Below are 12970 nucleotides of genomic sequence, written 5' to 3'. Positions count from 1 at the left end.
AGATTTTCATGATACCTTCACAGCCTGTGCTTTAGGACGTTATAGTCTATATTTTCTGATACATGATCTCAGAGAGGGCAGTGGATGGGTGAGAGTCCAGATGTTTAAATGTTGTGTGCATCCTAGCTGACAAATATATATAAAAAAATCAAGACAACTTATAAAATCAATACTGCAATGTTTTAAGAATTTAGGTAATAAATAGGAACAGAAGAAGCTTCAGATCTGAATTTACATAACTTATACAAGAATTAAAAGTTTTCATTTGTCTTTCAGCACAAACATTGCTTCTTCCACTAGGAGGTGTGCATAGCAGGAAGATGTGGGAACGGACCACGCACTAGCAGTAGCTAAACTGAGAATAAAAATAAGAACAAATAAGAGATCTGAACAATAGAGATGCACATGTTAAAACATCACCAAGCTAAAACAGATGACAACACAATAAGAGTTTAGAATTGAGCTAGCAAATAGATACCAGGTGCTTAAAGATGAAGATGATGGAATATGGAAAGCAAATTGAACAGGTAAGGGAACTTTCACTAAAACGTGTGAAGAAGTGCTGGAATTCAGAAAGTAACATCAAAACAAATGGTCATGTGAGAAAAAAGAAGATGCAAAGTTATACTGAAATTAATCAAACAAGAACAAGATCACAGACACAGTGACTAGAGGAAGAATATACTGTAAAGAACAAAGAGGCAAAAAAAGAGCATAGGAAAGTGTAGGAATATAGGCCCATGTTAGATTTGGGTGCACTATGGTTTTAAATTGAGTTGGGATAATAGTATGAACAAAAGGCCCAAAGCATGGAATCAAAAAGAATGAAATAATGAGAAAGAAGAATTGTTGTGTTAAACTTGTAGTGACTCTGAAATACCAGTGTTATCTTATTTAAGGTTTGGGCTGAAGTAACAGAAATAAAACAGAGTTAATTGGGTACCAGATGCAGTAAAGAATTGGCTATATAAGAAACTGCTTCATCTGTACATAGCTATGGTCTGATAATTGGCAATAACATCACTAGTTTGTTAATGGGTATAAAAAAGTGAAGGGTTCATTGCTAATATCTGCCTGACCAATATGGGTTTAAGCACCCCTGGGTTTAGCCCACTAGTAAGTATCTTGATCAAATGCTTATAAGTGTTTTATTATTGTTTGGATGTAGTAAACTGCTTATTATTTTGACTTCTTAGGCAAGTTTAAAGCAATTGTACAAATACAATTTGGCCTCTGGATTTAATAAAGGAATTTATGGTTAAATTAGTGTCATGGTAATATCTGGCGTAAATTATAATTCCAACAAAAAGACTTATAGACAAAATGGCAGCAGATGTGACAGACCACTGCAGCAAAAAATGACATGAAGAAACTGTACAACATTATACAGTTGACAGGACGAAAAAACATATACCAACTGACCAGTTCAAAACAATAAGACCTCAGAACAATTAAATATATGGAGGTAGTACTTAAGTGGACTACTGATTGGCGAGCCAGTGGCCAGACACAGAGGTAGGAGAAGATGTGAACGTCAAATTAGGACCTCTCACCAGAACTGTCATGGCAGCCATTACTTTAATATGAATTGTATAGATTTCAAATAGTCTTTGTAACAGCGGATAGAACAGTCTTATGGAAGCTGCTATGCCACTATGGAATCCCTCCGAAAATTGTAAACATCATTAAGAGCTTCTATGAAACTATGACATGCCAAGTAATACACAACTGAAACTGACTAAGTCATTCAAGGTTACCCCAGGCATCAGACAAGCATATCTTATGTCACCCATCATCTTTTTACTGGTAGTGGATTGCTTAATGAGAAAGACACAGAACAACCAAATGTCATACAAATGGACTTTCACACAGAAGTTAGAGGACCTTGACTTTGTGGATGACAACTTGCTATTCCTCACCATATAGATATATGCAAGCCAAAACAAATGATCTTCAGGCCTATGCACAATTAGTAAGGTTGAAAATCAATACAAAAAAAACCTAAAACCATGAGAATCAACACGCCACAAGAAATACAAACAGGTTCTCGAATTGACATAGAAGAGGTCCAATATTTCACACATCTTGGCAGCACTGTAAGTACTACAGGTGGAACACACGGAGACATCAAAGTCAGAATAGCAAAAGCCAGACATGTCTTTGTAACTCTACAGCTAATCTGGAGAATCAGAAATCTTGCCGTCCAAACTAACCTTTGAATATTTAACACCATTGTAAAGTTGATCTTAACAAATCTGCAAATTACAGCACCATACAGTAAGCCCTTAATATCTAAACTCAAAGTTTTAATAAACAGCTGCCTTAGACAAATCCTCAATATCAGATGGCCAGAAAAAAAAGTCGCAAATCAAGAACTCTGGAGGAGGACAAAACAGGTAACAGTTCCAGTGCCAGTGGCCCCCCTCTTCTACATAGGATCTGGTGCTCCTGCAGTGGCCCCCAAATTGGCCTGTACTTTAGTCCGCCATTGCAATGGGCACTAAACTACCTCTCAGCGAGCTGGTCTTCCAGATATGGGTGGTATGGTAATGGGAAGCTTAGCCTGCCATAGCATGTGCTATAACTGCTCCATACATGAGCAGGAGGCTTCAGGTAAATTTTAGTAAAAATGCATATACAGCTGCAATTACAACAATTTGGGTGCACAAGTAACTACTTACATGTGTATCTGGTTATTTGCACATGGAATGTAGGTATAGAACTGTGCTCATATTTCTCATGAGATATAGACTTCAGTCTCCAGAAGGCCTCAATCTGGCATCTTTCATGAGCACTAATTTCACTCTAGACCAGTGTTTCCCAAACTTGGGATGCCGCTTGTGTAGGGAAAGCCCCTGGTGGGCCGGGCTGGTTTGTTTACCTGCTGCGTCCGCAGGTCCGGCTGATCACGGTTCCCACTGGCGCTGTTCGCTGCTCCGGGCCAATGGGAAGCAGTTGGAATACTACTTTAATTATTTCTATTTTGATACATTTCCTGAATTCTTTGCATTCACATTATATGCCTTTATACAAGCAAAAAGAACTGAGAGTTTTGCCAACTACCTTGAATGCAGTTCTGTGCTGCCATTGTTGTATTTACTTCCTCTTTCCCAGACACCAAAGTCAGGTACACGGTATGCTCTTTCCACACAAAACACCAGGTTTTGAATGAAGGACACCTATAAGGAAAAGAAAAGAAAAAATCAAGGGAAACTGAAATATGCCAAAATTTCTTATTTGTATTTTTAAAAAGAAAATGGCATGGTTTTCAGACTGCACAATTATATTTGCCAATTAGGTTTTATTTTCTTGTGGAGTATGGTGTTCCCAACTTCAAGGGACCTCTTTGTAAAACCAATTTTCATTAAATATGTTAAAAAACACTCCCCAAAACACTGGTAACTTAATTTACACAAAGCCCTAATGAAGCTAGGAATGCAAATGATTGGGTATTAAAATAATGTGCTAGAACATCAGCGCCAAAAAAAAAAAATCTAACATCTTTACTTTTAAAAATAACTGTTAGGGAGCAGAAGAAAGTAAGCCCTATAAGCAACGCTTAAAATAAAATTTGGGGCATGGAAACTCTGGCATTGTCCCTAACTGCTCATTCTAACACAGCTCTGACATGTAAAACAAGTTCTGTCATGTTAGCTCAATATAAATATATGCAGCACATCCTTCCGTGAAAATAAAAAGAATGACACCATTTATTCAATTACAATCTGGTCTTAGATTATGAAAATCTACTAGAAAATAGGAAATTATTCATAGATATGGGGGACAATAAGTCATGATCATGGGTTTTCTTTATTTAGGTTTTGATTGTACCTTAACCACTGTGGTATCTGAGTACCTTATGAAATTAAATGAAGCTGAAAAGGTAAACAAAAATTCTGTCTTCTCCATGTTCCACAGAGTAGGGTTTTTTGATCCTAGGAAAGCTAGGATGAAGAGATGTCTTACATTTCATCCCAAAGATACTATAGTAAACATTGTGCTCATGCTTAACTCTTCCTGAACAGTTCCATGGTTTCAGACACATAAATGGCCCTGCTATTCTCCACTATCTAACTTCCATCTCCAGCAATCTAACTTTGCAGTTGTTAGCTCCACTGGATGGGAAAAGGAGGAGCAGTTACCAGCTTTGTTGGCTTCTTGTCTCAGGAGTATATGTGCATGTGTGTATTTCTTGGTAGCTGACTTGTCCTTTTCCCTCCCTCTACCAGGAGATCAGCTGATAAGGAGCCTCTTTCATTGCTTCATGGTGTCAGAGAGGAAGAGGAGGAAGAATATGATTGTGACACTGCACCCCATATTCTTCACAGCGATATTATTATTATAATAATAATATGATTATAACAATCAATGTATTTTATGCAAGATAAGTCATGTGAAGTGTCATTGGAAAGGTTATGATTTACTGAATATGATTATCCTATTTGTATGCATGTATAATTTTTGTCTGAAGTTAGGAAAATTGACTCTGTATCTGTATTACAAATGTGTGTATACCTGAATAACCCACTAGGCAAAAGACTCTCAGTCTATATGGCTGGGTGGGAAGGGCCCATTCCAGTTAATTAGCCATTAGGAGAAAACAATAGGCCTTAGAAGAAGCTTATCTCCCATGGGGAACCTTCCTGAGAACACTGCAGACAGCCTCCGACTCACGGCTGCTGTGACACTACAGGAACATGTGACCAGGTCACCTGGTGCTGGACTCCATCTTTTCCACTGACTGGCGAGGGAACCAAGCTTTTAAACAAAGGGTTCCCACTATATGGGGCGACCACATCTGCACACAGTATTCAAGATGTGGGTGTACCATGGATTTATATAGAGGCAATATGATATTTTCTGTCTTATCTATCCCCTTCTGAATGATTCCCAACTTTTTGTTCGCTTTTTTGACTGCCGCTACACATTGAGTGGATGTTTTCAGAGAACTATCCACAATGACTCCAAGAACTCTTTCTTGAGTGGTAACTGCTAATTTAGACCCCATCATTTTACATATATAGTTGGGATTATGTTTTCCAATGTGCATTACTTTGCATTTATCAACACTGAATTTCATCTGCCCATTTTGTTGCCCATTCACTGAGTTTTGAGAGATCCTTTAGTAGCTCTTCGCAGTCTGCCTTGGACTTCACTATCTTGAGTAGTTTTGTATCACCTGCAAATTTTGAAACCTCACTGTTTACCCCTTTTTCCAGGTCATTTATGAATGTGTTGAATAGGACTGGTCCCTGTACAGACCCCTGGGGGACACCACTATTTACCTCTCTCCATCCTGAAAACTGACTATTATTTATTTATACCCTTTGTTTCCTACCTTTTAACCAGTTATCAATCCATAAGAGGACCTTCCCTGTTATATAATCATAGAATATCAGGGTTGGAAGGGACCTCAGGAGGTCATCTAGTCCAGCCCCCTGCTCAAAGCAGGACCAATTCCCAACTAAATCATCCCAGCCAGGGCTTTGTCAAGCCGGGCCTTAAAAACCTCCAAGGAAGGAGATTCCACCACCTCCCTAGGTAACGCATTCCAGTGCTTCACCACCCTCCTAGTGAAATAGTGTTTCCTAATATCCAACCTAGACCTCCCCCACTGCAACTTGAGACCATTGCTCCTTGTTCTGTCATCTGCCACCACTGAGAACAGCCGAGCTCCATCCTCTTTGGAACCCCCCTTCAGGTAGTTGAAAGCAGCTATCAAATCCCCCCTCATTCTTCTCTTCTGGAGACTAAACAATCCCAGTTCCCTCAGCCTCTCCTCATAAGTCATGGGCTCCAGACCCCCTAATCATTTTTGTTGCCCTCCCCTGGACTCTTTCCAATATTTCCACATCCTTCTTGTAGTGTGGGGCCCAAAACTGGACACAGTACTCCAGATGAGGCCTCACCAATGTCGAATAAAGGGGAATGATCACATTCCTTGATCTGCTGGCAATGCCCCTACTTATACAGCCCAAAATGCCGTTAGCCTTCTTGGCAATAAGAGCACACTGATGACTCATATCCAGCTTCTCGTCCACTGTGACCCCTAGGTCCTTTTCTGCAGAACTGTTACCTAGCCATTCGGTCCCTAGTCTGTAGCAGTGCACAGGATTCTTCCGTCCTAAGTGCAGGACTCTGCACTTGTCCTTGTTGAACCTCATCAGGTTTTTTTTGGCCCAATCCTCTAATTTGTCTAGGTCCCTCTGTATCAGATCCCTACCCTCCAGCGTATCTACCATGCCTCCTAGTTTAGTGTCAACGGCAAACTTGCTGAGAGTGCAGTCCACACCATCCTCCAGATCATTAATAAAGATATTAAACAAAACTGGCCCCAGGACCAACCCTTGGGGCACTCCGCTTGAAACCGGCTGCCTACTAGACATGGAGCCATTGATCACTACCCGTTGAGCCCGACGATCTACCCAGCTTTCTATCCACCTTACAGTCCATTCATCCAGCCCATACTTCTTTAACTTGGCGGCAAGAATACTGTGGGAGACCGTATCAAAAGCTTTGCTAAAGTCAAGGAATAACACATCCACTGCTTTCCCCTCATCCACAGAGCCAGTTATCTCATCATAGAAGGCAATTAGGTTAGTCAGGCACGACTTCCCCTCAGAAAAGCAGACTTTGACTCCCTCAGGGAACAGATGGGCAGGATCCCCTGGGAGAATAACATGAAGGGCAAAGGGGTCCAGGAGAGCTGGCTGTATTTTAAAGAATCCTTATTACGGATGCAGGAACAAACCATCCCGATGTGTAGAAAGAATAGTAAATATGGCAGGCGACCAGGTTGGCTTAACAGTGAAATCCTTGCTGACCTTAAACGCAAAAAACAAGCTTACAAGAAGTGGAAGATTGGACAAATGACCAGGGAGGAGTATAAAAATATTGCTCAGGCATGCAGGAGTGAAATCAGGAAGGCCAAATCGCACTTGGAGTTGCAGCTAGCAAGAGATGTTAAGAGTAACAAGAAGGGTTTCTTCAGGTATGTTAGCAACAAGAAGAAAGTCAAGGAAAGTGTGGGCCCCTTACTGAATGAGGGAGGCAACCTTGTGACAGAGGATGTGGAAAAAGCTAATGTACTCAATGCTTTTTTTGCCTCTGTCTTCACAAACAAGGTCAGCTCCCAGACTGCTGCACTGGGCAGCACAATATGGGGAGGAGGTGACCAGCCCTCCGTGGAGAAAGAAGTGGTTCGGGACTATTTAGAAAAACTGGATTAGCACAAATCCATGGGGCCGGATGCGCTGCATCCGAGGGTGCTAAAGGAGTTGGCGGATGTGATTGCGGAGCCATTGGCCATCATCTTTGAAAACTCATGGCGATCGGGGGAGGTCCCAGATGACTGGAAAAAGGCTAATGTAGTGCCCATCTTTAAAAAAGGGAAGAAGGAGGATCCGGGGAACTACAACTATCCTATGACAGCTTACCTTGCTTAAGAGCCTTTGGTGAGGGACCTTCTGAAAGTCTTTCTGAAAATTGAAGAACACTAGATCCACTGGATCCCCCTTGTCCACATGTTTGTTGATCTCCTCAAAGAATCTCCTCAAAGAATTCTAATAGATTGGTGAGGCATTATTTCCCTTTACAAAAACCATGTTGACTCTTCCCCAACAAATTATGTTTCGCTCTATGTCTGACAATTTTGTTTTTTACTATAGTTTCAACCTGTTTACCCAGTACTGAAGTCAGGCTTACCGGCCTGTAATTGCCAGGATCACCTCTGGATCCCTTTTTAAAAATTGGCGTCACATTAGCTATCCTCCAGTCATTTGGTACAGAAGCTGATTTAAATGATAGGTTACAGACTACAGTTAATAGTTCTGCAATTTCAAATTTGAGCTCCTTCAGAACTCTTGGGTGAATACCATCTTGTCCTGGTTACTTAGTACTGTTTAGTTTATCAATTTGTTCCAAAACCTCCTCTAATGATACCTCAATCTGGGACAGTTCTTCAGATTTGTCACCTAAAAAGAATGGTTCAGATTTGGGAATCTCCCTCACATCCTCAGCCATGAAGACCGATGCAAAGAATTCATTTAGTTTCTCCACAATGGCCTTATCGTCCTTAGTGCTCCTTTAGCATCTCGATTGTGTAGTGGCCCCAATGGTTGCTTAGCAGGCTTCCTGCTTCTGATGTACTTAAAAAAAAATTTTGCTATTACTTTTTGAGACTTTGGCTAGCTGTTCTTCAAATTCTTTTTTGGCCTTCCTAATTATATTTTTACACGTCATTTGCCAGAGTTTATGATCATTTCTATTTTCCTCACTAACTTCCACACTTTAAAGGATGCCTTTTTGCCTCTCACTGCTTCTTTTACTTTGTTGTTTAGCCAAGGTGGCACTTTTTTGGTTCTCTGTTTTTTAATTTGGGGTATACATTTACATTGAGTCTCTACCTTATGGTGTCTTTAAAAAATTTCCATCCAGCTTGCAGGGATTTCACTTTTTGCGCTGTACCTTTTAGTTTCTGTTTAACTAACTTCCTCATTTTTCTGTAGTCCCCCTTTCTGAAATTAAATGCTACAGTGCTGGGCTGCTGTGGCTTTTCCCCGCCACAGGGATGTTAAATTTAATTACATTATGGTCACTATTACGAAGCGGTCCAGCAATAGTCACCTCTTTGACTAGATCCTGTCCACCATTTAGGACTAAATCAAGAATTGCCTCTCCTCTCGTGGGTTCCAGGACTAGCTGCTCCAAGAAGCAGTCATTTAAGGTGTCAAGAAACTTTATCTCTGCCTCTCGTTCTGAAGTAACACGTACCCAGTCAAGATGGGGATATTTGAAATCCCCCATTATTACTAATTATTATTATTGAGTTTTTTATTTTGATAGCCTCTCTAATCTCCCTGAGCATTTCACAGTCACTATCACCATCCTGGTTAGGTGGTCGGTAATATATCCCTACTGCAAAATGCATTTTGCAAACAAATTTTGGCAGTGTTCATCTCTTTTGGCTTGATGTGTCAGCAAGCAAACAATATCAGACTTGAGCTGTCTGAAACTATCTAAAAGGGAGAACACACTTTTGTTGGGGACTGAATCACTAGGGGACTAGTCACATCTTTACCCATTTTGCACAATGTTAGTATACTCAGTTTGTAAGGCAATATTGCAACAACACTTATGTTACCTGTTTGTCCTACAGTATTCTTTCATAGCTATAACCTGCCTAATAAAGTATATTGTAACAGGGTGCCATATTCTGAGATCGTGCATGGAAAAGCAAAGCTCTTCTGCTCACATATTGATATCAAGTACTAGCACTCTCTAGATCAATGCAATCACTACTCATAACAGCCTGAGGTCAGATCAGATGGATCCTACTATTCCAGGAGCATAAAACAATTTGTCTTCCCCCCAACACAGAGGGAAATAGGAGCAGGGACAGGAGTTTGGCAGAAAATGAAACCCTCAGAACAGCCAAGCTCAGAAGAAAGTTTGGGTTGAGGTTTATGTTGTATTATCTTAACAATAAAGATAACCCATGGAAAGGAGTTAAGTTTAGCCCACTATCCAGTATACTGTGTTAGGAACACTTACCTACGTGTGTTTAAACATATATAGACATATTAAACTTAACCAAACATAAGTACAGCAAATGCATGGCTGTAAAACCTCATACTCTTTCTGAAGTGCTGTACACGTTTAAATAAAATGTACATTTAGAAGGTTTGACTAACATATATAATACAGTAGTTCCCTAGTTCTTTAGACAGACTAGAAAGTTTTGCAGGAAAATATTAAGATCTTGGACTCCAAAATACTTTGTATTTACAGTAATTGCAAATCAACATGTTTCACTTTGATAGTGGTTGTTACATTTGTAATATAAAGACTAACTCTCTAAATGATATTAATGCTAGCTTTTAAAATTAAGACAAAATGATTTTTAAAAGAAAGAACATTAACAACACTGGAATAATGTGATCAATATTGTACATGAACAAAACTTGTCCAAGAAAAAAAAAATCATAAGCATAATGGGCACCAAAGAAAGGGTAATTATTCTACAACACTGTTATACAATCGAGTGCAAAACACAGATTATTTCTCAAACTACAACACTTAATTCCTACATAAACTAGCCATTTTGCTACTCTTTCCTGAAATACTTCTTTCCTGAACATGAAAAATCATTATTATGAGGCCTGAACCAAAGGCTGTGAACCAAAGTCAGGACATGTATTAAAGTAAACACTTACAAGTTCACTGTTCTGTACATTTTAGAAGGCTAGTGCAAATACACCCCAATCTAGAACAAGATAAGATGGTTTGACAGAACAATGAATAGGAAAGTTTTGTCCGAGATATCAGGAACAAGAGGAGGTAAACAAATGTCACGAAACATGTAAATTGTTTAATCCCAGTTATTTGTTTTAGTCTATAAATGTCAGGGTGCCTTGCTATAACCCTTTGGGTGGTCGAGGGGACAGCAAAGCCCCCCACTGCTGACTGAGCCGCTCCTTGCCACAGGGCACTCATGTGGTAATGTACTTGTGCAAGTCAATAGGACTGTGCTTTGAAGGGAACAAACCTGGACAAATGCCTTTGTCACCAAATCATGCCTGTGGTCTTTCTCTATGAGTAACATCGAGGTCTGCTAAATTAGCAGGCTGAACTCTGATAGTGCTGATAACACCAAAGATACAAAAACAAAAACACTGAGAAGCTGTAACATCTCAGCAGCCTTGACTGCATTCCAACTTCCTACAATCTGAAGCACTGTAGTTTGGAATTCTAACTTATTTTATATGAGAAGAGAGTCATGATTACTTTCCTAAATCTGACACCAGAAATGAAAACCTGACATTCTGACCCTGTGAATAAGTACTAATCAACAAATGTTATGCAATATTGTCAAGTTACAGAGCAAGGGGTCCCTCAAGTGCAGATTTTTTACATCCCTGAGAATGTAGCTACGTTGATATAAGTTCCCAGTGTAAACCAGCCCTGAGTCAGTTCACTGTTATGTATTACTTGCCATGTCGTATTTTCATACAAGCTCTGAATAATATTCACAAATTTCTGAGGAATTCCATAGTGGCACAGCAGACTCCATAAGAATGTTCTATCCACTGTATCAAAGACTTTTTGGAAATCTATGAAATTCATGTAAAGCGGTGACGGCCATACAATTAACAGTTCTATGATGACTGCTATTCTATTGCTATGTGATCTATGCAGGACTTCTCCTATCAGAACCCTGCCTGTTCATATCATAGCCTTAAATTTACTGCTTTCTTTAGTTTGTCTAGGGTAGCGGTTCTCAAACTATGGGTCGGGACCCCAAAGTGGATCACAACCCCATTTTAATGGGGTTGCCAGCCAGGGCTGAAGCCGAAGTCCAAGCCCCACCACCCAGGGCTGAAGCCCTCAAGCTTTGGCACCCCCCCCCAGCGCAGGGGGGCTCAGGCTTCGGCACCCCTTTGGGGTCTTTTAGTATTTTTTGTTGTCAGAAGGGGGTCGCAATGCAATGAAGTTTGAGAAACCCTGGTCTAGGGTAACGTGTAATTATTTTACTTGGGACAAACAGCGATCGAATGCCCTCTCCAGCTTTTGCACTAACTTAGGTCTCTCTTTTTTTGGCAGGCTCAATATATAACCACTTTTCCACTTACTTGGTACGTTTCCTTTTTTTTTTTTTAATTAATGGAGATATCCTATCTCCTAGAACTGGAAGGGACCTTGAAAGGTCATCAAGTCCAGCCCCCTGCCTTCACTAGCAGGACCAAGTACTGATTTTGCCCCAGATCCCTAAGTGGCTCCCTCAAGGATAGAACTCAAAACCCTGAGTTTAGCAGGCCAATGCTCAAACCACTGAGCTATCCCTCCCTCCTTCTTCCCATATCATCTGTAAGAGGCCTAACAAAATGTCTAAAGTGTTCTTCGAGTTTGCCTTAAGGACTTCCATTGGGATGTTGTCCAGACCCAGTGCCTTTCCACTTTTTAACCGATTGACTGCCCTCTCTACTTCTACTCTAGTGATAGGTCCTAATTCCATGTCCAGATCTTCTCCTTCCTCTAAATTGGGGTGTTGATCACTGGTTCACCATTCAGTAGTTGACTAAAATGCTGCCTCCATATATTTAATTTAAACAAAATTATTTCTCTCTTTTATGTTCCCATACACTGTAACTGGGCTGATTTTCCTGCCTCTAGCTAGCACAGCAGTGGCAGAAAAATCAGTGAGCCCTATTGCATTGTATATGAACATGATGGAGAGAAATAATTGTTTAAAAGCTTTTCTATTACACTAATCATTATCTAAGCACTTACAGACAATGGATTTCTCTTCATAACAACACTGTGAATTCAGGACATATAGATAGGTAAGGCCTTTTTTTCTTAGTTCTGTTTGTTTTAATTTCCTTGGAATTTATCATTTTATATTCAAAAACTTTAATGGGAGAAAACTGGTAAGAATTAAAAACAAAGGGAGGCGGACAGGGGGGAATGTCGCCCACTATTCATAGGGGATGAGGAGAGAGGGGTGCCCAGAACTCATGGACTGGGGAGAAGGGGGTATTAACCAGGTGGCAGTTGAGAAAGCTTTCTGCTCCCTGCAACAGTTGGGCAGTCTCAGCTGCCAGGATCCAGCTTCCTGTCCATCTTGCTCCCCTCCCGCAGAGAGGAAGCAGACATGCGCTAAACGGTCAGGAGGGGTGTGGAAGGCTGCACCCCAGGAGTACTGGCACCTTCCTGACCGAAGTCCCCTGCTGACTTCCACATGGCCCTATCTGCTTCCTCTGCTCTGCTCTGGAAGGGGAGGTGGACAGGGCTCTGTGCTTTGGGGCTGTGCTGAAGGGCCAGGATCAGAAGGGGGCTCTGTCTGGCAAAGGGTCAAGACTCCTAGGGTGCACAGAGACTTCTGCTACTGCTTGCAAGAGTGCAAAGGAGGGTAACTGCTGGTTGGTGGTTACTGCAATCACACAATGGGAGAGCAAGAAGGCCAGGGAGT

General features: G+C 40.8%; 1 protein-coding gene across 1 annotated transcript in view; it reads right to left on the bottom strand.

Moving 5' to 3' along the window:
- The window catches only part of PHKB (phosphorylase kinase regulatory subunit beta), a 210278-nt gene that overhangs the window by 122447 nt on the left and 74861 nt on the right, over positions 1–12970 (bottom strand). Inside the window, exon 7 of the mRNA XM_065416341.1 lies at positions 3064–3179. Within this exon, the coding sequence (XP_065272413.1) occupies positions 3064–3179 (116 nt within the window). The remainder of the gene's footprint in view (positions 1–3063; positions 3180–12970) is intronic.

This window comes from Emys orbicularis, chromosome 14 (genome assembly GCF_028017835.1).
Source record: "Emys orbicularis isolate rEmyOrb1 chromosome 14, rEmyOrb1.hap1, whole genome shotgun sequence".
NCBI lineage: Eukaryota > Metazoa > Chordata > Testudines > Emydidae > Emys > Emys orbicularis.
Note: the sequence above shows the minus strand (reverse complement) of the source record. Positions and strands in the feature narration are given on the sequence as shown.